At 43.9% G+C, this 26,836-nt stretch overlaps 1 protein-coding gene across 3 annotated transcripts in view; it reads right to left on the reverse strand.

Annotated features, from left to right (window-relative positions):
* The window catches only part of bnc2 (basonuclin zinc finger protein 2), a gene marked incomplete at its 3' end in the record, with an annotated part of 158,720 nt that overhangs the window by 21,590 nt on the left and 110,294 nt on the right, over nucleotides 1–26,836 (reverse strand). For all 3 annotated transcript variants that reach the window (XM_083983467.1, XM_083983466.1, XM_083983465.1), the window contains exons 3-4: nucleotides 20,353–20,455; nucleotides 18,238–18,473 (exon numbers count right to left, since the gene is read on the reverse strand). In XM_083983467.1, the coding sequence (XP_083839593.1) occupies nucleotides 18,238–18,473; nucleotides 20,353–20,455 (339 nt within the window). The remainder of the gene's footprint in view (nucleotides 1–18,237; nucleotides 18,474–20,352; nucleotides 20,456–26,836) is intronic.

The raw sequence follows: 26,836 nt of genomic DNA on the forward strand, positions 1-26,836 counted from the left end.
AAAAATGTAAGATATACATTTGTTTATTAATGCTACTGAAAAATTGTGCCACATATGTAAATAGTTGTAATCACTTCTTGAGACTGAGACACCAACAAAGATTATATGCTATATTTTACTTATAAATACACACACACACACACATAGGGGCCATGCTTGCCATTGGCTATCCCTGCAGGCAGATGTGGGGTGTGTGCCAGCGGCCTGCTGAGTGAGTAGGCCAGTGTGCCCCTAACTCAGTGCTGGGCACTACGCTGAGCTGCTTTGATGTATGTGTGTGTGTGTGTGTGTGTAGTTGGAGGTCAGTGAAACAGCAGAGGGACTGTGTAATCCTCTGACATGCCTGTGGAAAAATACAAGGATCCCTCTGACAGTGGCTGAACTAAAGGCTCAGAGGACCAGTTAGTGTGTCCACAGGTTCATGTGTACAGGACTGGCTGCAGGCTGTGTGTGTCTGCAATACGGACACATAAACACACACCACACACACACACACACACACACACACACACCACACACACACGAGACATGAACAGATACACATGCAAACACAATTAAGATGCATTACGCTGCTCAGAGTCAGTCTCCCTTGTGAGGTTTCTGGCTTGGTGACACTAATTCTTAAAAGGCTATGTCACCAGCGAAAACTGTGGTCGAGCCATGTAAGGTGCAGTCCACAACTAAAATGGCAGGCTGCATTGCTTTAGGCCCGACTCATACAGAAACACACACACACACACACAGGTCAGGACATTAACACAAACAGTTTGGTTTTGCCGTTGGAATGCGGGAGGACAGGCGAAGAGTTTTGGCTCTGCCCTCTCTATACTTTGCATAATTGCGTCTTACATTTCCTTAAGTCTGAAGGGATGTTGAATCCTAAGCAGTGATGGGAACCGGGTCTGTTGATCATTAGATTTTGGCAGAGCAACCTGCTGCCACATGTGAGAGAGGTAGCAATACAAATAATGTGTGAGAGAGTCTGTGCACATGTGTGTATGTGTATAAATGTCTTCATCTCTACAGTATGTAGGCCCCTGAGAGAGAGAAAAAAGACCAGGGCAAATAAAAGGACATTAGGCATATGAATTAGCCACAGGTCTAATGTGAGCTCTGTGAAACAATTAAGCAACAAAACAATAGTAGACATTTCATCTTCTTATTGTCTAATCGCCCATCTGACTGCCTGTGTATTTCCCCTCTTAACCCTTGAGATACTCGCTAATGGCTCTCACAATGGAATTATTTACTACCCATGGTAGGGGGGCAAATGGGTCAAATTGTGTGTGCGTGTGTGTGTGAGTGTGTGTGTGTGTACGCGCTTGTGCCCCTTGTAGTCATAGTGAATGAAAGGGAATGATGGAATCATTGAAGCACGCAGTGACTGAGAGGAGAGGAGAAAGGAGAGGGGGACTGAAGGAGTCGCCCTGAGTGGTGCCTGCTAAAGTGAAAAATCATGCCATGGTGCAGAGGGGCCTGGTTTTGTCCACTGGGAGAAGTGACTACATCTATGCTGGCACTCAAGTGCTCTTAAATACTCTCTCTTTCGCTCTCCATTTCCCCATCGCTTCCCTCTATCTATTACCCCCCTCCACCTCTCTCCATCTCTCTCTCCCTTTCTTCCCCACTTCTCCCTTGGTCCAGTCCAGGTACAAATGGCTATTTGCTGTACAACTCCCAGAACATGTTTGTGTCGGCTCGGGCTTGTCCCTAACAGCACGTAAAACAAAAAAAAAAACAAGAAAAAAAGGAGAACAGACTCTTTTCTTTATTACCCAATCTGCTCCCCAGTACACAAAAAACCCCTGAATGGAGATGTCAAAGTATGATTAGAGATGTCTGCGCTTTAAGAGGCTCCACAGCTTCTCTGTCAATAGGCTTTAATTCGCTAAGGAGCTGGAAACAGTCATTGTGCGAATCTTTGTGTGTGTGTTAGTGCGCGGGCCTGCGCGTGTGTGAAGCAGTTCATCTCGGCAATCAGTTAATCTGCATCCCCCCTGATCATCTCACCACAAGAGGTCAATCCTCATTAAAACATGAAGGAATTACATTGTGATATTATTCTGTTTTCTTTTTTCTTTTTTTAATTCACTGATCCTATTTGAATTTGTCATTTAGAAATAAATTGTCTGTATTATTATGCCAATGTCTGATATAATAAGTCCCTGACAAGAGGGGGGGAGTGAAATGATCAATTTACACATATCCTGTTCAGCCCTAATTGTGTCATGTTGAGCAAAATGCTCACTTCTTGATTTAGCCGCGCTAAATCAAGAAGTGAGCACTACGGAGATGAAGGCCTGTCTGTGTAGAAAGGAATCAACAGTGCTGCTAACCGTCACCTGCTGGGGTTAACCCTGCAGTTGCCAACACATTGAGAGCGTAGATGAAACACAATAGCAGATGAGCCTTTTGATTCTCACACCTACAGTTACAGCAGCCTTTCTGTCAGCAGCGCAAAATCATCTGTGTGTGTGTGTGTGTTTGTACAGGAGTGCATGCATCGTAGACATATTTCCCCCCTCTAATTAGCACGAGGGAGTCCTGGGGGCAATCAGACGCGAGGTTAATGAGAGAGGGGAGAGAGCGGAAAAGACGAGGTAGGGGTGCGGCAAGTAACGTGCACTACGATGCACTGGTGCTACAGGATAACGCGCCCTTCTTCTCGAGCTGTCACCCTAAAGGGATATCATCCTCATGGCACCCACATTGATGTTCGGGGCCTGTGACATTTCACATGTGTGTATGTGGAAGAGAGCGTCTGAGCGAGAGAGTTCCTGTCTGCGCGCCCTGGTGATCCCTCTATACCCGTTTTTGTCTCATGTTATCACTCTGTTCACATATCTTTCTCTCTGCAAGGCCCAGATGTGACAGCATGTTTCCCATATCAGAGACGATTGGTATACTGGGAGACAAAAAAACAAAAAAACAAAAAATGAGAGAGGGAACGAGACTGAGCTGCCACACCGGTCTTGGCATCTGTCTGTTCTCAACTAGTGTGCGGCAACGCTTGTGGGAGAAAAGCACAGTCTGCCAGATGTCATTGCTGAACCTGCCTGGGCAGCGTGAGCTCCGACTGGCACAGTGAAACAGAATCACCAGCAGCACACTTCGTCCTCTCAGAAGGATTCACTTTGGGGAGCAACGATTTTGATTTTATATTGAACAAAAAAAGAAATAACATTTTCAATTATTAAAAATATCCACCGAGCCGATGATGTCTTTGTCAGACTGTGGCTCAGTTGGCGGACTACACTTCCTGTGATCCTCCTCATACTCCAACACATGCTCTCCACATGGATTGTTATACCACTGCATAGTAGCATAGTTTGTGCAGTTTAGGGGATGGCTCAATTTGTTTTATTTGGTGTAGTGATATTTTTGACAACCCACTTTTTATTTCTTTTTTTTAGGCTTCTTTAGCAGATGTTTCATAAATATACTGTTATGACTCAAAATCAATATCAATCATGAATTTGATAAATAATCACACCACAGTCTCTAATGTCAAGATAACTCGCAGCTGCTTATCTGCTATGACTATAAACAGGCAGTTGCCTTTTCTTCTTATTGTGCATCTCTGTTTCAGCATCATGTTCATACTCAGGATGCATACACTGTGTCACAGAGGGAGTGCACTAATAGGACTGGTGGCTCATGTGGCTGTCACTCCAAACATGATGTGATGGGGAGGAGGGACAGAAAAAGGAGGATCATATATTATTGAGAAGAGTGCCACCATTAGAGGCATTTATACAGTAGAATAACTCGATCAAATTATATCACAAGATACACACAGGGGTTCAAATGTGCGCACACACTCAGCCTCACTGCTGTGGCCGCATGTTGGATATTTTTCAAGGGAAGAAATGACAGGGATTATAGTAAATGCTGGTGCTGGTGACAGAGTGTTATAATGTTGGAGTTGTGTTACAGTTTCCCTTCATTTCACACCCTCTCAACATCGCCAAAACTGGACTTGAGGGTCACATTCATCTAAGCACAACACTGCTTCATTTCAGAGATTAAAAGATACTGGCTTCAAATACACTTCACTTTTTTTTTTTTTTTTTTTAGTCTGTCACTATTTCATGTCACATGGGGAATACAAGTAATTTGCTCCCACGTCTCTTTGCAGACCTAACCCCCCTCCCCACATACACACCCTTTCCCTCCTCACCCCCCCTTTAGTCTTCTGGCTTGTTTTTGTATCTCTCACCCGTTAACAATAATGCTCGGGGCGAGCACAGATGTAAGAAGTAACAGCTACGCTAAAAGAAGAAAAGATGAGCGGAAAAAAGATAGAAGATGAGAGAAAGGGAAACAGACGGGTAACGCTGCTCACAAGCATCACTTGTCAATTTACAGCCGTTGCTCCCTGAACCGCACCGTATAAATTTCCAGTGTGACATCCGTTTCTACTGCTTCCAAGCCGACTCGGGCTCCGTCCCACCAGATCTCCTCCCCAGACACATACTTGGAAACCTTAAGTACAGACATTGTGCCAGATGTAGTCTGCCTTTACTTTTATTTATTAATTTTTTCAGGTTTTGAAATGTTGACTTTTTTCTGTATTGGAATCACTATGGGGGAATGAGAATGGATGGGATGGGGTAATGTCTCAGAGGAGAGCTGCTTTAGTGTATTTGATGTGGCCGCTGCCATGCACAGTTCACATGTGTGCACACTTTTTACACACACACACACACACACACACACACACATAGGAGTGTGTGACAGTAAATCATGGGTGTGATGTGTGTGTGTGTGTGTATGTGTGTGTGTGTGTGAGTGGGTTGAGGATGAAGAGAAGGGCCAAAGAGCACCAGGGGATGTTGTGCATCCAGTGGATAGAGAGACAGAGAAAGAGAAGAGGAGAGAGAGAGAGAAAGCGGAGCTTGGCACAGCTCATCTTTGAGTGATGGCAGTTCTTCAGGGTTGAGACATGGCCTCCCTTTAATCTCTCTATCCTTAGACATGAAAATGGAAGAAAAGGCAGAGAGGAGGGTGGCTGAGGGGACCAAAGCAGATACCTTTTTTGCTGGGTCTTGTGCCAGATTGATTTTTACTTTATATCACTTTTATTTTAAGGGAGACAATAAAACTCATCTACCCGCTAACACGCACACAGTGGATGGCAAAAACAGAAATAGTTTCAGCTGTGACTCACAGTGGACACAACTTTTGTCTTGATTGGTTGAGTGCCAGCGCACGAATTCATCATCGCTTTCTGAAGCATCGACAGGGATTCGAACAAGTATACCTGACCCCCGATGAGCCCATCTTAAAACTACATCCATGGCAAAATAGCCATAATGGCACGGATCTAACTTATATGGAACGAGGTGTATAGGCCTCGTAGCTATAACAAAGGAATCTGCAAAGAAAACAGCCTCAGAGGAGTATGAGCTGAGGTGCTTGTGCTAATACAAGATTACATTATAAGTGCAACACCTGTTTCGACTTAAAAAGTAGAGGCCAGTAGCAAGATTAGCAAAACATGCCCATAAAGGGAGAAGGTGGCTGGGCCTACGCTCTGATAACAACAGAAGAAAAAAAACTGCCTCGGTCCTGCATTTATTTCAAAGAGCTGAAGGAACTGATGTGGTCATAATGCTGAGGAATTCATTCCACTGCTACACAAAGGCAAACTTCTGTCACTAAGCCAGAGAAAAGTGCCTGAAACTGTCTATTTTTAACTTTCAAATCATACTGAGTCTGATTCTGAGTTGAATATGGACCTCTGAAAAAAAAAAAACTCTTAAAGCATTAATAAATAGCAAGTTGAGTCATAGATGTCACCACTGGTAAACTTTTACAGCTCCTGCCTCAAGCTTTTAAAGCTAATAAACAGGTAATGAGATCTCACCTCACTCAACAGGCAAAACATATATTTTTTACCCTGTGATTGCTATAAAGCTATAGATAACACTATGGGAATTTCAGTGAGTAATTACAAAGCTTTCGAGACATGTTCGGTGTTCAAGACCTGGGAATCGGGGGAAATCAATGGGAGTCCTGGGGGACACTTGGGTGTGCAGCTCACAGTGCTAAGGAGACTTGATCTAGGAATGATCCAAGGAATTTTACCACGGTAATTAGGTTTGTCAGCTTGGCAAAGTGGGAAAACGCTTTGTACTGTGTCACCTCAGCAGGCTGGATTTTTGTCAGGGATCAAGAGGGAGGCAGCACCCCCCATACCTAAGTAGGCCGCACCGCTCGACATAAGGTGTGATTCAATGTGAGACGCTGGCGCTGACAAAGTCATTGTCGAATTGTCAGTGCCCTTTGGCGCCTTGTTCAGTGACTTGCTGTGATCATATCGTCAGATCCCTTTTGAATGTGCACGCTGTGACGGCTGGTGGCAAAGACCTTGACAGGAAGTCAGTGAGGAGTTTAGCACCTCACGCAACCATTGGCAGCCTCTTGTTATGCAGTTAGGAGCGGTTAGTTCTGCTACACTGGCAAATGGTGGTGACGCAAAAAAATTCTGAGCTACTTTCCAAGAGCTCTGCCCCGCAACTGGCACTACATAAACACAAATACGGCTGCACACACACACAGACACACACTCAGCCACGCGACTGTGGTCTCCCAGTAATAGCTTTGTACCTCTTGGGGCCTAGTGCTGCGCGTTCCTGCTCTTATCTTTGTTTATGTGGAGGGTAGATCATCATGTACAACTGTGTGTGAGTGCCTGTGCACAAACTCTCGCAACCGGGCTGTTTAAAGTGCACATGTGAGTAAGAATGCAAGTGTGTGTGTGTGTGTGTGTGTGTGTGTGTGTGTGTGTGTGTGTGTGTGTGTGTGTGTGTGTGTGTGTGTGTGTGTGTGTGCCGGGGAGGTGATAAGGCAGTGCCTGGCACCAAAGCACCAGTTGGCATCGAGCCTTAGATCCTGAAGATGAGAGAGAGTAATACTTGGTTGCGTGTGAGTGTACACTGTACAGACACATACACACACACACACAAAGTGTAAACTAGAGGTTAGGTGGAGACAACACAGAGGAGAGCGTGCCACAAGTACTTACTGGTGCATGTGCCTACGCCTGAGTGTGTTTGTGTGTTTGTGTGGTGTGGTTATCCTGCATGCATGTGTGTGCGCTCACTGAGGTCAGTCACCTGTAGCAGTCTATTGATCCTCCCTCTTCAGTAAGCCCTGTTGTCTTTCTTGATTACTGCGTTTGCCTTCCAACACACACACACACTTCCATGGTCGAGTTGTGTTGTGGGAGGCTACTATAACTTAGCGCTGCTGTGTCTTCTACAACAAAATCCAGGAGTTGAAAAGTCTTCGAAATGCCACTGGCAGTGCTGTGCAGCGAGTGCTGGGAACTGATGCATCATGGAGTGTTAAACCATAATTTCTGGTGACCCTATATCATATCCTGTCTGCGCCTGCGGCACTCAGCCCACAGAGAGCTGTGTGCCAGTGACAGCACGGCTCACTTGGTGGTCCCAGCACTCAGCCACTTACCCATTTAATAAGACAGTCTTTAAGAGGACGGAGCCAAGCATATGCACGGTGCTGGTAGAGATTTTTCTGTTTTTTCCCCAACTTTTTTACAAGGGCTCTTTTTGTAGGAGGCCCAGGGGCTGGCATTCACCGAGGCTGCGTGTGTGTATGTGTGTGCGGCTCAGTTAGGTATCCATTTATTATCCATTTATTACTACTATTAGTCCCCTTTTCTTTCTCTCCCTCGCTCTCCTTCACCTTTGTGAAATTCTAATAAACAATCAGGGTAGCACCATGCTGAGATGCCCTGTAATGGGCTCCTAATTAGCCACTCCAAACACAGAGAGCGGCTGCTTCACGCCTCGTTTTCTGCACTCATCTGCGCAAAACTGGATGAATTGATTCCATTTGCTCGCCACTTAATGCACTGATTGTTTATTGGCATGGCTGCGAATAAAAACAAACAAACAAACAAAAGAAATGTCTTTAATCTTGCAACGCGTGCTAATACTAATCAGCATTAAAAAACGGCCTGACCTATGGAAATCAACTGACTTTGAAGTTTCTCATGTCCACGGTTTTGCTCCCACTCTGAGGCTTCACTCCCTCCCCCCCATCCTCTCCCTCTTCTTTACCCCCTCCTCCTCTCTCTCTCTCTCCTCAACCCCTCTGTCCACCTCTCCTCTCCTCTCCTGTCTGAGGTGAAGTGAAGCCGGACCAATTGGTATAGGAGAGGCTGTGTCTTTCTTCAGACCAGAGACAGAGGAGGGGAGGGAGAGAGAGAGAGAAAATATGAGGATAGGTGGAAGAAGAAGGGAGAAGCAGGGGCAGTCATCACCTCCTCCTCACACCTGCATGACAGGTCATCTTGCTTAATAAAAGCACTCATGCACAACATGTCAGAGAGGAAGGGAGGGAGGGAGAGGATAGTGAAAGTGGAGAAAGAGAGAAGAGGAAGAACTGGTGAGGTGTTGACTTGTTTAAAAATCTGCCCCAACATAAATACGCCCGTAGAAAATATAGAATCGCTTAAAAGTCTAAACCGAGAAACTCCAGCCACTGTCCCACGTTATTTTGTATTCTGTGGCGAGATCCGCAGGTGTGTGTCGGGCCGGCGCTGGTGTCGGTTCGCGACGGGGTCAGTGAACCTTTTAACCCGATACCACACAACATGGAGGTACAGTGCAGCCTGTGTCCTTGTGCCAGTGACACCGCAGCATCACGTAGAAACACAGGAAGTCAAACACAGCTGGAGACACTGGTGAAAAACGAGACGCTGATAGACACAACCACAGCAGTCACCAGTGTGTGGTTCGCCAGAGTGCGCGTATGTGAGTGTCTGTGTGCATGTGTGTGTGTGTGAGGTCCTTCGGTGTGTGTGTCACGCTCCTTTTCCCTCCACCAGTCTGCCTAGCTCATTTCCTCCACAGGCTGCCTCCCTGCTACTTTATGAGTGAGAGCTTCTACAGCTCTCACCTCAGGATACACTTCGGTGTCTAAATGTTTCCATTTGTGGGGGAAGTGACACACATTCACTCACACCGCAGGGCACCTACCCATAACTAACCATCTTGCATACAAACAGCAGTGAATCATGAAAGTGATTGGTTAAAATCCTCACTCTTAGTATCTGTACGGGTGGGCGTATATTTTGAGCCTGTGTAGGGCTTGTGTGAGTATGTGTGCATTTTGGGTTTCTCAAGTGGTATTTAGAGTGTATGTATACTTTCAACGGCTATATTAAGCATCAGTCATAATGTGGGGGAAGCAGTTCAAGACATTTATGTACTGGATCTAGTTTTCTACATGTTCAGGGAGAATTTTCTTGGTGTATTTTTTTTTTTTTTTTTTGGAAAACGATTTGTTTTTCTATCTACACGTTCTGACCCCAGAGGAGACCCTGCAGTCCCAAATCACAGCTTATACTACGCTAGTGATTTCCACCACACTCCGAAAAACAATTCAGTGTGACAATCAATGCAGGAGTAGAATCTCTTGTGCAGATCGATACGGTGGGATGCTGCTAGACAAACCAGCGCTACACGAGATCAACACCTTCCCACACTGTCATTAGTGTCGCTGACCTTGAAGTAAAATTCAATTTCCCTCTGCAGCAACAAACCCCCCTGTAGCCCCCTGAAAAGCCACTTCAGAATTCAGAAGCCATTTCCTCCTTCCGGCGCAGGCGAGACAGGATATTATAACTTATGAAAAAGGATATATGAAGCCAGGGATGCCGACAGATAGAGAGGGATTCTGTTTAAGGAGGTAATTATAACACGGCGCTCTTTGAAAAAAGTAAAAGAGGTGCAGCAGAGCCCGGCTGAGGTAAATAAAAATTCCTGATAAGCAGCCGGGCAGATTCCCTGTTTCAATTAGGGTGTGCAGCTGACTATGAGAGCATCTCCAGCTACACCGGGGCGGCTGCGAGGACCTGTTGAGGGAATTCTCCGGGGGATGCAGGGGAGGGGAGGGGTGGGGGGGGTCAGGCCATGGACACTGGGTAAAAAGAGAAAGGCAAATGTGCAGTGAGAGAACCAGAGATCCCATTACACTGATCAGTATGGCGCATATCACATGGAGCAGGCGAGGAGGGAGGGAGGAACAGGGTGTTCAGAGGGGATGAAGAGAAAGCGTGCACCCCATTAATACAGGCAGAATATTCCTTTTTATTCTAATTATGACATGTCAGAGGAACTTAGGGGGCGAGAAGAAGAAGAAGCACTGGTGGCCACTTTTTTCTTCACTTGCATTTGGAAATACTGTGAGGAGGACAGAGAGAGTTTCTTTTTTTTCAGATATAGATTGAAGCTGAATAGAACAGTGTGTGTGTGTGTGTGTGTGTGTTGGGGTGTGCTGGGGGCCATGGGAAGAGATGCAGCCAGTGAATCAAACCAGCATCTCGGGCAAAGCTGTAGGATTGGCTGCAAGGCTTTGAAGTCGGCCTTATCATGGGGATTGGAGAGGGAAATGGGGGAAGAAGGTGGCGCTCATATACTGTGTGTGTGCTGAGGGTAGTTTGATCAAACCCCTACTGGGATCCCATGGGAGGCCCCTAGACCTGACCATGTATGTTAAACATATCATTTTCACTTCCCATGTTTGCCCTGCACAGCATGTTAACTCCCCAATCAGATTTTATTAGAGGGCACACACACACACACACACACACACACACACACACACTCTTCTCACTCCCATATGTTTTGGCATGTAATATTCATGATCTTTAAATTTGACCATATACTGGGTCACCCACCCCAAGTTAAAATAACATTTTGAAATATACATGTGGCCACCAAGCATGTAATGGATGCATTAAAGGGATTTCCAAACGTGGTGTAATTGCGTAAATGTCTCTTGAGAAGAATTGCAGTATGTATTGGTTTTTTTTTTTTTTTTTTTTTTTAAATCACTGACGTTTTCCCTTAATAAAAGGAAATTATAATTTTTTTCACTTTACATCATCTGCCTATGTGCGTAGTTCATAATTAACATTTATGAGGCAGCAAGGATTGGAAATAGTTAAACCGCAACAAGTGTGTTGTTTGATCATCGATGAGAAAGAAAGAGGAGAGCACATCACAGTGGTGAATGTTATTGCTGTAGCAATTGTCTCACTTTACGAGCAAAAACCTGAAAGATAAATATCACAACCCTGCACAGTACTGTAGTTCATATCATCTAAGACCTGAGTACACACGCACACACACACAGAGGAAACATCCTTAAGAGGTGATGGCAGTGGAGGTAACATACTAGACACGTCACACTGTGACAGGGTGAAAATAACAACATGTGAGCACATGACACACAAACACCAGGACATGATCATGCACTGGCAGCTGCAGCACACAAACATTTCTGTGTTGTATTACACCGTGAAAACTATCTGACAAAAAGGATCAGAAGATGTAAGTCAGCCAAACTTCACCTCAAGTCTCTGTGAAGCCAAATAAACAGAAAATACTGAGAAAAATAAATGTAGCTCTGCTCATTAAAGCGAGAGCATGTATTCAATAAAACTAAAACCACCGTCCAGCTCATGGAGCCGAAAAGAAAGAATCAGATCACCCCAAAAAATCATTCAAGATAAATTTCAGGTTTTTTTTTTTCTACTCTATTTGGGAGCCATTTTCTTCTCAACCTCCACTTGATGTCCAAAGATGTTTACAAGTGTGTAAAATCACACACACACACATACACAAACAGCTTCAGTGTCGATAAATTTTTTTTCTTTCTCAGTCTTAAAATTGCAGCAGCTTGTGAGTCCTCGTCGAATCTATGGCAAAATTCAGACTACCGTCCAAATCCAATATAAGGGGAATTATTTCCCAAATTCCAGCATACAATGTAACCTGCTCATAACCTTACTTCCCCAGCTTGAATTCATTTGAGGCTTCGAGTTCAGGATTCGAGAGCGAGGGACTGAGGATTTGGCATGGGCAGAACTTGTGTAAGGAGCTGGCTGTGAGCTTTGCAAGCTGTGAGAAAAGTGACAGCAAAGACATTTACACCGCAAGATAAAATAAAAAAGACAAAAAAAAGCCCAAAGCCCAAATTGTTTATGATAATATAATGCACGCTGGACTTTATGTCTTGTTGATAAGTCAGTGTTTTCTTTAATATACAGTTATGTTATCAAAAACGAAGGTTTTAATGCCTTGCTGATAATGCTGTTCTACCTTTCTCTGACTGATCCTCTAATCTGAAATCACATCCTTTTATCTCCAGCTTACTTAGAAGTGAGCGATTGAGAATAAGAAGGGAGAAGACACCCTTAAGAGCACTAGGGAGGACAAGTGTGTGTATGTGTGCAGAGGGGTGGGGTGGTGGACGTGGTGGTGGGGGGGGGATCACCTTGATTCAGTACACCGGCCTTCTTTGATGTGCTTGGAGCCCAGCACGGCCAGCACAGAGCCAACCATAAGCCTTCCAGCAAAAGTCGAGCCTGACCTCCCCACCAAATCATAACCATATGAACGTAAGAATTTCCACCTTGGGAGAATGCTTTCTCCCCCGTCCATCTCCCAGGGTGAGGCATTAAGTAGTGATAACAGAAAACAGGTTCTGAGAGACGGGAGGCACTGGGAGGTGATGGAGGGTGGAGAGGAGGAGAGGAGGACAGGAGGAAAATAGAGGTTACAAGTGTGCCGTATGGAGGAGATTGGAGAAGGGGGATTGTGTCCAAAAAAATGTTGTTGCGCAGAGACTGACTACCTAAAATGGAAGTTTCTCAGGCGAGGATCAAGAGATATGGTGACCTTCACAGTTGACAGAGTGAGAGACAGAAAACGGAGAAAGGGAGTGCGGTGAGGGAGAGAGAAGGGGGGGAAAAAAACGATAGACATTTTGAAATGTGACTCTAACTCAATAAATACCTTTCTTAACCACTGTAGAGAAGCGGAGTGGTACCTTGACTAAGGCCTCAGGACCCACCTGCAACTGGAAATGGTTTCCTGTCTTACACAAACACTGTTGCACCCTAATCCATGTAATTACATCTCATATTCCACATGTGTAAGTACACATGTACAACATTACAGTGACTTGTCTTTTTTCGAGTAAGAGCACATCCCCCCTGCAGCCCTTCAACATTACCTCCGACGTTCATGCTCATTATATAAACTATATATTTACAGCATGAGAAGATATATAATACGATATTTAAGAGGAAGATTTTTCTCTATTAATAACACTAAAACACACTCGTACCCATGCAACTGCCGCTGAAACAAAGCCCCATGTTGGAGGGCCGTTTTGGGGTAGACGAGTGTGATTTTGTGGCTGCGTGTGTGCCTGATAGTTTGAATAAGAATTCCTGCGAGTGTGTGTGCAATTAGGGTTAAGACTGTTTGTGTGTGTACGGTATGTGTGTGCGTGTGTGTGTGTGTGTGTGTGTGGTTGCGTGGCGGTGGTGGGGGTTGTTAGCGGTTCCATCTGGGTCTTCTGGAAGCCGTGTGGAGTCAGGAAAACCACATCTCATAAAAGCGGAGGCAGCCCAATGTTCTACAAGGACAGAACATTACTGAGAATGTCGCTTAGGAAAACCCTGGGCTTTGGCCCATATGTTGGCTGCAAAGCCTGCATCTCGCTCTCCCTCTCCATCTCTTTTCCACTCATTCTCTCTCTCTCTGCCTCTACTTATTTTTCACTTGGTAAGGGATAAGAAGGAGGAAGACAAAATAGACAGTGTGGAGTGTGGGAGACAGAGGCTGAGACAGAGAAGCCAGTACTGATAGCAATTCCATCTGTCGGTATCGAACAGAGGAGTGAGCGGTGACAGGCTGTGGGATGGGGTGGAGGGGAGGGGGGGGGGCATCTGGTGCACATTGGCCGTGGGTCTGTCTGGAAACAACCATGGGAGAGGGAAGGAGAGAGGGATGAGTAGAAAGAGGGAGGAAAGGATGAAGGTAAAAAAAAAAAAAAAAAAGTCCTGCCAAAGTGAAGGGCAGAGAAATCTGGCAAAGAATAAACGTGTCTGTATTGTTCACATATTGACTTGGATTGAACTTGAAGTCAGGGCGATGGCGGCGGGGGGGAGACATGAAGAAATATAACGCAGCATGAAGGGCAAAATATTACACCCAGAGATAGATACATAACCTTTAGGCATCAGGTGAAAGCCTCGCTCAGATTTGCTCTGCAAAATGTTGCATGTATGAGTATTTCTCTGACATGGCCTCTTACAGACAAATGATAATGTTGAAATGAATTTGGCAAGGCGGGTTGCTTTGTTCTTGAAATGTTTACGAGTTATATAATTATCTGTCAATAGCAGAATACTACTTCCTGCTACTTGGTATTTATTGTTTTTAGTTTTGTCTTTGTCATTTATGTTCTATAAAGTATGCATTGCTGTCAGCATCCAAGATAAACGACACATTTACTGTAAACTATTAGCGATAGTTTCATATACATCTTAACACATCTGTTAACTAACTTAATATGAGTAGTGACAACAGAAAAACAGATCTTAAACCACCCTCTGCTGAAGTTGGCAGGGACTGCAGTGTGAGTTTTAAGGAGAGTCTCCGTCTGGAATATTGTAGTGGTAAATGCACAGAGCAAAGGTCACGAAATAACTTTTAAACTAGAGCTCTCATACACGCGATGACAGGGAGTTATTCTCTTTTGGCTCATCTTTAACTTCAAGAATGTGTTTACTGAGGACTTAAAAACATCCAGATCCTTTTTGCGTGGATGCGCGTTCACATAAGCGGAGGAGCACGCGTTGAGTACACTCGTATATGAATACTGTAGTAGGTGTAAGGAGTTTGTGATCTGAAGGTCAAGCTACAAGGTTTATGGATGAATGAAACAAGAGAGAGAGAAAGACAATCGCTCATTTTAATGGCTATTGATGTCATGTATTATTCCTCCCCTTTACAAATCAAAATTCCAAACACATGATAAGCCATTGAGCTTTTAACAACATCGATTAATTTCTTCAGTTTAAGGAGCCTATTACAAAGGTAAATTGCAGAGAGTGCGCATATTTAGTCACACCTCTGTGCTGTGTTTACTTTTGTTACGCAGTGAATGGCAGAGAGGACGCAGAGGGTCAAGTTTATCCCAGATGAGGCTGAAATAACGATGGTGAACCTAAATGTATTGATGCCGATGTGGTGAAGACGCGAGCGTAAGCGAGGTTGTGATGAGCGCTGATGCCTCTGATATGAATGAACAACACACCAGCGGTGGTTCGCGGCTATTCTTGTACATTAGTGTATAAGTGAGGAATGTAGGTGTTTGGCTCGCCTCTGCCGTTACTGAGGAAAAGCAGGTGAGCACTGTGAGAGGTCTCTGAAATATCCTCCCTGGGAGAGAGAGACGGACCAGATGAGGTTTGGTGAAGCTCTAATCCAGGGCAGAGGTGGCACTTAAATACACACACGTGCTCTTTACAGCTTCAGAATTACAGAGAATACGACTAAGGAGCAAGTCGCTGTGTTTGCACAGGTGCATGTGCAAGCATGAGCTCTTTGAATGAGATCACAGCAACATAAATGAGGATAAGAAGGAGGCTGGGGAGCGTTAAAGAGTGACCACGGCCTCAGCACGATGAGTCGGTGGGTGCCACACTGCAACATTGGCATTAACTTCATTAGAAAATTGCAGTAGGAATGCTGTGATTTCGAAGTGTGTCCACTGATAGGAGTAAGCAGAGGGCTGAAGCCGAGCTGTGTCTGTTTTCAGGGAGTCCTTCCTATATGTTTGGTCGAATATAAACGTGTGTTTTCCCTTCGTCAGGCTCCAGAGGAGCTGCAGGTATACTCACTCTGTCAGCTCGGTGTCCTGAGCTCTCTGACGCATCACTGACACCCATACACACTGACACCCAAGCACACGCCACGCACCAAACACACAGATGAATTTTTTCTCTCAATGGAAACTACTTCTTGTCACGGTCGAACGTTGTGAGATAGTAGTGGAGATAGAGGAGAAAACAAAGAGAGCCATACAGTACGTGTTCATGGAGATGCCGCGCTAACCAAAAACCTTCAAAGAAAATGTAAGGCTTCATTAGAACGTAATCCAGAAATAGTGGATGTATTTGCTGGATAATTATAGCGATTTATAACATATCTCATTAAAATAGAAATTAACAATGATTACTCCTGTGGCCTAAACACTTTTATTCAAATCCTAAATCAGTACAAGCGAGCACTTGAAAGCCTGACTGCCAGGATTACGGTAAAGTAATTTATCATCAAATAACGTCCCCTGACATCAATATCAAAAAGACAACTTATTATCTATCGTTTGCAATACTGTTCTTCTCATTTTATCTCTCATTTAGCGCAGCATAGTGGTGGGGAACACACCCCTGACACAAAGCGTTGCCCGGAGGCTCGGGGAAGATGATTGAATTTCATAGCTACTTACAGGCTAATAGGGCCGTACAATGACTACTTACTGTCCTTAAGTGACTGGCTGCTTCTCCACGGCCGCGGCCCCTTTGAAGCTCTTCTGAGGAGATCTAGAGGATTTAGCCAGTAGCGTGACATGAGGCTGAGCGGTTGAGCAATGGTGCTCCCAACAGCTGACTATTAGAACCAGCTGATAAAAACACAGGGGCTACGACTATGGGAACCTCAGTGCTCCAATGGTTACTTAATACGAGGCTTTCTCACACTGCAGATTTGGAGCATTTACTTAGGTTTCTCTTGAGAAAATATGAAGGTTAAATCATAAAAATGTTTTTTTTTTTGTTTTGTTTTTTAAAGCTGTAACAGCTGGTCATTGACAGAAAATTTACCTGCAACAATTTTGATTGATTGATTAATCGTTTCAGTTGTTAGATCAAACAAAAATCACAAATGTTCTTTGGATTCAGCTTCTCAAATATTAACATTTGCTGCTTGCATGTGTTTCATTTTGTAGTAAAGTAAATATCCTCCTCTTGTCTTGATCAGACAAATACAAAACATTTGAGGATGTAACCCGGGGGCATCATTGCTCATGTTTTACCATTTGTTGTTAAGTCAAGTAAATGATTACTTGACCCTGTGAAAAACAGCAGAAATCAATATTCAACTGTAAATTCAATGATGAAAATTATCTTTAGTTAAAGCCCAAATGTTTTTTTTAAAAATCATTTTTCATGTTAGAATAGATTAGACTATAATATTGCAAGATTGTAATGCAGTGTCTCGCTGTGTTATATTATATTACATTATATTATATTATATTATATTATATTATTTTATTTTATTTTATTTTATTTTATTTTATTTTATTTTATTTTATTTTATTTCCTTTATTTTCACATATATATAGATAAATATATTTGATAACTTTTTTTCTGTCTCTAAATTACACTCATATTATATATACTGATATAACCATTGGGTAGTTATTGATTTTGGTGTGTGTGTATGTGCATGTGTGTGTGTTTTGTCTCAAATAGGGACTGGATCTGCGAGTGCTTTACTCACAGAAGCTGTTTCCACATACAAACCACCCTCTCCTCACCATGCTGTTCCACTTACACTCTTGGAACACTAAACCATACAGTATACGCATACAGATAAGCACATGTGCACACACAGACACACACTCACGCTCATATATACACACACGCGCACATACACAGCTAACCACATGCACATGTTCACTCGCTCTTAACTAATTCATTCAGGAACACTTTGGTTTGGGTTTCAACACCAAAACCTCCGTACCTTTGATTGAGAAATGTGTCTGACTGCAATTATATGGGAGGGAGAGAGAGAGAGAGGAGGGAGGGAGAGACAGGAGGGAAGGAGGGAGAGAGGGAGGAGGGATGGATGGATGGAGAGAGGAAATGCACTACAGTGGTTTTATAGTTGCTGGTGTGACATTTTTCTCCACTTTTTTTTTTTTTTATTCTTTCCTTTTTCCAGCGGAGGGGCATAGTGTTGACAAGGCAGGAAAAGAAGGCAGACTGAGGTTGAAGTAACAGCAGGGAAAATGTGAGGAAAATGGATGGGCAATGGGACTGAAGTGGCCTAGATTGTCACTATTGTGGTTTTGATCAATACCTCTGAAAATAACTGCAATGCCAAAGAAATTTGTAGATACACTTGGTGAGAAAGTAATGGTAGTGATCACTGTGACCTCTCTCCCCGCTTTCAGAAATCACTGAAAATTGCAGGGAAATATAGAAGAACGCGTATAGGGGTGCGTTTGTGTGCAAGCACGGGTCAAGTAAATGCGAATATTTGGCCTTGACATTTACACTAAACCCATTTGATGCATTACATGTGTTCTGTCGCTGTAGCATGAATGTTGGTCACTGACCTGCAGTATGTAGCCCCTGACGTAGTCTCGGAGGGTCCAGCCCAGGCCGTGCAGGATGTGCAGCACCTCCTCCTGCTTGAGCACGGAGAAGAGGCGGTCCAGAAGGATTTTGAGCCTGACGGGTACGGCCTGGGTGCCGTACAGCATCAGGCTGCTGATGTCGAACACCACGTTGGACTGAACGATCTCCACCTGGGTCGGGTGGTAGAGGTGCTGGGTGCTGAGCTTGTCCAGAGCTGCGTGAAAGAGCGGGTGGAAAAAGGAAGGGCGAAAGGAAAGAAAAGCGCACCAACAGGCACAAAGACACACACACATACACACAGAAAGGCACAGTTAATGACTATCAGGTTACTCCCTCATCTCCGATCTTCCTCAGGAGGCTACTGCACAGTCAGCACGAGCTGATAATAACATATCTATCAGATAAATGCAATGGCATTAATGTAATTATACGCCATTCTTTCTATTTAATCTAATCTCTTGCTCTTTCACATTACGCTGCTCTTGCATCTCGTCTTTATTTGCCTCCTCCGTATCTGTCTCGACCCTAACCTGCATTACATTCTCTTTTGTCTCCAGCCTTAATTATTCACACCTGCTTTTCTCATTGCATTACTTTACGTCTTATTTATTCACACTTACTTAGGTATGCACTTAAATGGTTTATGCACCAAGAAGGCGAGACATGTATGTTATTACTATTTCCTTTACTGTATTGATCCACATTTATAATCAGTGTAGAAAATAACATATGAAATTGGTTGCTAATTTTTTCATAGTGGTTTCAATGTAAAACAAAATAATTGCCTGATTTTCAGTGCGTGCTTTATCAATACTTGAATTAGATGTATGTTTAATTTTCTTCACAGACACCTAATATCTTATGATGAATACTTGCTCTCTCTCAATCCATCCACTAGAACAAGTACTGTGATGTAGTATCTTTTTTAGCCCTGAGTTATGTCTGCAGGTCTTTCTCTCAGGAGCCACAACAAACTCCAGCAATAAGATGAAGTAACCTGTGTGTTGCCTGAGGGGGTGAAGAAAAAAAAAAAACAAACACTCGTTGCTGCTCATAAAGCTTAATTGTGAGCGCAAGGTGGGTTTTGTTATTGCCCCCTCTAACACGGCCTCAGTCACCTCTTCCTCCTCTCTGGCTGTCTGGGCGACACCTGGTCGACTCTTTCTCTCTTTCTCTCTCTCCCTGCCTCAATCCCTCTCTCCTCCCTTACCTCATACCCCTCTCCCCCTTCCTCCCCCCTCCCTCCCCTCTCCCCCTGCCTGTCTGGGTGACACCTGGTTGGGTCTCTCTCTGATCCTGGGACGGCTTTTTCCTGCTGACGAGGGCTTTGCCTGACAACACAGCGCAGCCAGACACGAACATAATAAAAAATGAAGAACTACTTGTCAGAGTCCCTGCCAATGCCGACATGAAATGAAAAGTGGGGGAGAGGAGAGATGGGCGCCTGACAGTTCAGAGGGAGAGATTAAAAAATAGTCAATGGGGTCCTGTGCGATCCGCTGTAGGGCCCATGGCCCGCTCTTGTGCGGACGCAAGCCAAACAGGTGTTTTCTTTTATCTTTTTTCCCCTCCTCCTTCTCTTTGTACTTTCTTGCCTCCTCTCCCTTTTTCTTCTACCCGCGTGAAAAACTCATAAGGTGTGGTCTCTTGCTTCTGTATCTGTCTTGTGGTCATGTTCCTTTTTTCTTTTTTCTTTTTTTTTTTTTTTTTGATCTAAGGTGCAAAAACAAGACTTTGAAAGCAGTCGAAAAATACAGAAGCAAACAAAAATAGCAAAGTTTCTTCTACTGTTGAAAATGAGTTAAAACATTTGGGTTTCGGTGCAATTACAACCACAGGCAGTGAGAATCTGGATTCTGCAGTAAATAAAAAAAACTGTGAACCCCCCCCCCCACACACACATTTTTCCAGTGCGATATGTGAGATACACTCGTGCTGCTTCATTTTCTGTAGACAGCGGATAGTCCAGATATGTAGGTCAGGACCTCCATTCTCTTCACAGCAAGAACACACAGTTTTATGAGGGACAGACACTAAGTTCATATGTATTTATACAATATTTAGATACACCCAGTACAATAAAACGTCCTTACCGTGAGCCACCCAGCCATGTTTGCACTGGTCACATGTCCGTAAGTGAATCTTGCCTGGCTGGAAACACTCACATGTGCAGTTCACCAGTGTGCAGCGAATGGCCTGTAGAGACACAGAGCAGAAAAAGAGAGAGATCCACGTCAGTCACAGCTCCAGAACGGGGGAGAGATAATGAGTGTGTGAGAGGAGAGCGCAAAAGCTGAAAACCACAGAGCAGTTGTCAGTTTAGCAGTCATAAATACGAGGAAGAAGCAGTCAAACAAACTATTACACACTGTGACTGTTGCAAAACTGTCTCATCCATACTGCACTAACTAGTGTTTTGTGGTTAAATAAAAAAAGTGACAACACAGTTGCATCCTGTGCCACAAAGAATAACTCTCAGCCCATGAATTTCACAACTGCTTTTTCATTCTGGTGTGTGAATCGGCCTCTCAATACTGTCATTTCCCAGAGTTCACGTGAACCGACAAAAAGACTTCCTTTCCTGAAAACATAGAAATGTAACTTGTTTTGACTGGGGCTCCATTACTCAACACTAGAGCTGCACTTAGTCTGACCCTGGAAAGCTTTTAGTAGTGAGAGGTTAAGTGTCCAGACATGACGTGGGGCAACTCAGTGCAGTACAATGCATGGCCTGCTGTGGCTCACGCCTTGATGTAGAAGGATCTTCAAAACGACAAAGAATAAAAAATTCAGGTACATTTTGCAGGCGGTTATTTTATCCCGTAAGATGTTTCACATTATTCAAACAATAAAGAGTCTGTACAGCAACTGAGACAATGTGTGATGAACACAGAAATCCACACAAATGAATACAGCTCCATCACCCAAATGAGTGCAGCAGCTGCAAGCTGTAAATTTCACACGACATGGAGAAACAAGAAGTCGGAGCGAAAGGAGTAAAAAGAGGAAAAGAAATTAGAAACATGAATCTTAATAAGCACTGTCTACCCTTTGTTTATCAGACATTTTTTTTTACATTATCAAGATGAATTGATGAATAAAGATAGTAACAGTTTTGCAACCCAAACTGCCTACAGGGAATCTGCAGCTGTAGGAGGACCAGAGAAAAAAATAAAAGGAAACCTTTTGATTCGTAAAACACAGACTTATCTCTGTTTTTTCAATCAAATGCTGTATTTCCTTAACATTAACATGTAATTTAAGTATGTTGGCTGCTCGTGTTTGAATAGAAAAACTACGAGTTAATAACTTGGCATATTAAACAGCAGTTCTACAATGGATTTTACATTTGGCACATGTTGTTGAGTCAGGGTTGAATGACTGAGGGTTTTTCCTATGTGTTAATTCTTAAGGTTTCAAAAGAAAAAAAAATTGTAATCATGAAAATTACAGAGCCAAAGAATTTCAGGAATGCCTGAGGGAGGAAATTGAGTATAGTGTACAAGGTGACTGCTGCGAGGGGCTGCACATTTATTTTGACAGGAAAATCCTAATGATCCAGTGCTGAAGGAACTTGTCAGATCAAAAAGCGAAGGCACTATCTGCAGAGATACGCGAGGGCGTACGTTAGAGAGGGATGACAAAGTTACTGCTTGTCCTCGCAGCAAGAAAAAAGCCCCAGTTATCAGAGCTGGAGACTTTATGTATTTACAATCTGCACTAAATATGCTATCTCTCATTGTCTCACTGTTATTCTGTAGTGACAACGATGTGACACAGACGTGCTCCCAAAGGGTCGTAGGTTGGAGTCCATGTCTGCGCCAGCAACCTGTATTTCACAATGTCAGGAACAGTCAATCAGCACTTCCAGATAGAAAAGGATCAGTAGCGCAACATCAGCCTTTCCTGCTCTTTACTCATGTGCACGCACCAAACCCACCGCTATTGACCGCGCAAGCAAACGACATTACCTCGTCTGTGGATTACACCTATATCCTGTAATTCAGGATATAAAAGTCAGCTCACTCATAATCTACTAAGGGACCATAAAATCTATCAAAACCCACCCACCCTCCTGCCGTTTTGCTCGCCCTAAGGTGTTGTAAACCAGATTAGTAACCGGAGGTGTCAAAGTGAACAGGGGCTAATCCAAGATTAAACACAAAATTACACCACTTCTAACCAAGTCACCTCGCTGTTTGACACCGAATGAGACAGGAGACTTTGAGATTATTTGACTTTACACACGTTTTTAAGCTCTCCAGGTGCGAGCTCCGCAATCCTCGCGGCGCATGAGGATTATATGCCATGTGTCAGTTGGAGTGTACAGACGTTACGCATTGAGCTGACGTTCTTATCCAGAGCAGTGTGCAATAAGTGAGTTCGGTGTTCCTCCCTTCAAGGACACTCGCTCGTCAGACATGTCTCTTCATGAACATTCATGGGCCACGGTTGGGGTCAAACCTGTGACCTTTCAGATACAGGGTAAATTTAAAAGTGTGCCCTGTTGTCCTAAGATAACTTTAACAGAAATAGGTAGAAATAGGTCAAAGAAGAATCTCTTCCTGTAATATCAGCTCTTTCAGATGCGGTGTGTTTCCCTGACAACAGAGTATCTTTGAAGCAAAATCTGTGTTCATGAGGTTTTATATAACGCTGTTCTTCATGTGCAATTTTTGTAAAATCTTATGAGGAGGATCTAAATTATGTTAATATGGTTAAGGGTGTAGCATTATTGGTAACTGATTCATTGTTGAAGTCATTTTCGAAGTCAAACTGCCAAATATTTGACTGCTGAATATTTTCTAGTGATAGACTGGTTAGACAAAATATGCAATATTTTGCAATATGAGGACTTGATATGAAGGCTCTGGGAAATTTCATTAGTTGCTGCCCTAACCCTGTTACACAATTTTGTCCACTTGTTAGTCTGTCATTCCACCTTTAAGTGAATTCATGTCCTTTTCTCTTTTTTTTCTCCTTTCTTTTTTTTTTTGCCACAGTTGACTTTCCTATTTCGAGTACCTCCTCTTGCATGAAGATTTGGGAAACAATAATTGAGAGTATCCAGATTTAGTACAGTCATGTCACACAACACAACCCTTTTCTAATTACCTCTGTGTGCAGCAGCGCTAACTGGAGCAGACGGAAATAAACAAATGGAAATATCAAATGCACCTCTGCTGTTTACGAGCTGGGGTCTGACAGCTGACAAAATAGTTAAGGGGCGTCTAATACGGCAATTAAAGTGTGCCACTGTCTGCAGGGCTGCTGCTGTGACAAGGCGCCCTCTAATCACTGACTTATTACGCTGGCTAGCAGCACCTCTCATATCTGGCCCATTAAGCAGACAGCAGCATTAAGAAGCATTAAAGCAGCAAGCCCCCTTCCCTCCCTCCCTCCCTCCCCCCCCGTTCGACTGAGGAGGCACTGATGGGAGAAAAGGGGAAGGGAGGGGACAGACTGCGCCTGTTATTTCACGGGATTCGTTGTTGCATTGTTCAACATTCAGTCAGGAGTGTGTAAGAGGAGCGAAACAGAAGAGATGTTTGAGATATGACGGCATCAAAATTGATCATACGCATAGAAATGAAAGATTACAGGCCGATTGCAGAGCGTTTTAAAGAGTGGGAGCAGACGGATGTGTCAGAGATGGTCATCACAAACAGGATCATCAAGGATGGAAATTTGTCTGCGTGTGTGGCTTGACAGAGGAAACAAGAGAGACAAAATCATACTGACTTCTCAAGATTCTCACGTACTCATAACTCTGTGCCTCTGGACAGAGTGGATCTGGGTTGCATTTGGCCGTGGTTTAACCTGTGTCTGGCCTGGGCTGGGTCAGGGACAAGCTCGGGCCTGGATCCCACTGCTACGCTCGTACATATTTGTCACAGCAGGCCGGGGGAGGAGGCTGTGTTATCTGCGCCCCGGCCAGATACACAGCATTAGTCACTGTGCTAACGTCTCGCCAGGGTTTCCTCTTTGGCACACAACTAAAGACGACGACTGTGAGGAAAAGGACAGAGGGGCGTGTTTGAGCAAGTGTGTGTGAGACTTAGTAAATCACTCTGAGAAAAAAAAAAAGAGAGCAGCAAAGAAGTAAAAAATGTTTGCAAGTGAGTAAAACCTCAAAATGCTGTAGCAATTAGACGGAGACAACAGTCGACACTCCTCTCCAGCTGCTGTGTTGCCTCTATGGTCAACAACTTAACCTAGCTGCATTCAGAAAAGCATCATTTTCATCCCTTATCTGGCTCAAGTGTGTGTGTCTCACTGCTGGGTTTTGTTTAGCTCGAGGCTTGATGTTTCATGGATGTTTTGCTTGGCTCGCCGTCCCTGTCCCAGCCCAATTGTATAAACACTGACAGTCAGCAATGGCCAGCATCAGACAGGGGAGGACTCTCAATTAAAAGACTGTTAGTGGGACAGATGGACTGAAGAACAGCAGGAAAGAAGAGCTGCAAAACAAGATGGCTTCATCCTGGACTCTTATAGCCGGTTCCAAGAGGATTTTAAACCGACTGACTGGGAGACAGAGTTCAATCCAAAACCAAAAGGCACATATAGAGGTTAACAAAGACACTGACTTGGCCTTTGAAAGCATAGAATTGATGGTGATCCTAAACTAATATCCTGTACAACTGTATTGCTACCCTGTCATTTTTTTTTACGGTTGACATTGTAACTATATGCCACAGAAAACACCACTAAAACACCACTTCCCTAGTCCCTTTCAGCCTCTGTGTATCCTCTCTAGACAGTGTACAAGTGAAAGCCAACCCAGACAGCTGCTGGATGCAGGGTGGGTATTGTTCCTCCTACTTTAATTGAAACCTTTACCATGTTCAACACACAGCCACAGACCACAATTCTTGTTTGGTGAGTTAAGCAAAGCCGAGATTTAAATGAAAACCCTGTGTGTACGTGCGCATCTGTGTGCATGTGTGCGCCTCCTCTTCGCAGCAGCAGCTTCAGATTTAAATTTGTCTCTGCTTAGGGTCACTGTAAAACACTGGGAGCATCTTGTCCTCTCTTCCACCCACAAGATATTATCTCATCCATGAGTTAGCTGCTGAAATGCTGTCAATTTCCTGCCAGAAATGTGCAGCCAACGTGTGTAGGAAAAGAGGCATAGCAGCTTTGCGTGTCATAAAGCAGGCCCTGGCTCCGTCAGATAGATCAGGACTTCACAATGTCCATATTGGAAACAGGTGACAAATAAAACACGCCGAATAAAGAAAGTCTTTGTAGTCAGACACAGCACGCCACAAAATACAAGGGAGCAAATACCTCATGCCAGGGCTAATTTTTGCTTGTTTGATTTTATACATTGGATTTGACTTGAAACAGAGCTTTCCTGCCGCACAAAGTGGTACAAAATAAACAATGATTAATCACTTGCGCGCTGACTTCAGCTTAAAAACACTACGGCACTTCACAGGGGGGGAAACTGTAGTCGACAGAAAAGATGAGTGTCTTCCCTCTGAAATCCCCACAGTGCAGAGCCCGTCCTCCATGTCAGTTCTGGTTTTAAGCCCCGCGGCTGGCAGTCACAGAGCCAGAGGTCCCTGTCCTTTGTGCAGCTGTGCGTCTGGGCTTTGACACGGGGCAGAGCGACCAGAGCTATGCTAATGGGAACCAAATGGGGCGTGAGTCCCTGGTGGATTACAGAAGGAGAAGAGAAGCATGTGTTTTCATGTATTCATGTGGAGACCTGGGACCCCTCTCTTTTCTTCCTTTCTTTTTTCCCTCTTTCCTTTCTTTAAGTCAAACAAATGGAATCAGCCATGTCTGTTGTTTGCACGCACTCTCAATTAATGCCCCTTGCGACTTGACAGATTTTAAGAGTTATTCGATCTGTAAACGTATCTCAGATTTGATCAAATGTGTACAAAATGGCTATTAACAGTGTTTAGATTTAGCCTTTTTTTTTGAAAGGCGTGTTAGTTATATAGTGTAAACTACTTAGTTTGAATTTGAAAGAGGCCAAATTTGAAAATGACATTTGGAAATGAAGTGAACAAAGTAAATAAACATTTAGCACCGACTAGTGAATAGTGAGGTTCATCTGAACTCCACTGGTCTGTCAACGTGTTGTGGAAAAAACTGAAACATAAGTTTCAGCTGTTTGGCAATGCCTCTCGCTCTTGTTGCACTTTGCTATCACCTGCTTTGATGTAGCAGAGTTGGGTCTTGCTGACCCAAAGACTGAGGGGGTCATGTCTTGGCCAAGTGTCAGATGTGGTGGAGAATATACTATACCAAGCCTGGTTTATATCTAATCAGATTACACTTGAGCCTTTTTTGATGCCATCTGTCATATCAAACATTCCTTCAACCTTTTGTAAATAGTTTTACCCAAAATGCCGTACCGCGGCCTGCTAGTGCTGAAATTACAGCACAGTCATCAACAATGAGAGTCGCTAATCGGGAACAGAAATCTGAAATCCATAACTGGACAAATCTAAACAACTGAACTGTGAGTGCTGATATCTGCGATCACTTGTCATTCCAGATGACGTCCAGCCTCAACTTCAACCAGAGGTCCGGTCTAGTCTTTTAGTGTTTGTCAGC

This window comes from Trachurus trachurus (genome assembly GCF_905171665.1).
Source record: "Trachurus trachurus genome assembly, chromosome: 1".
Lineage (NCBI taxonomy): Eukaryota > Metazoa > Chordata > Actinopteri > Carangiformes > Carangidae > Trachurus > Trachurus trachurus.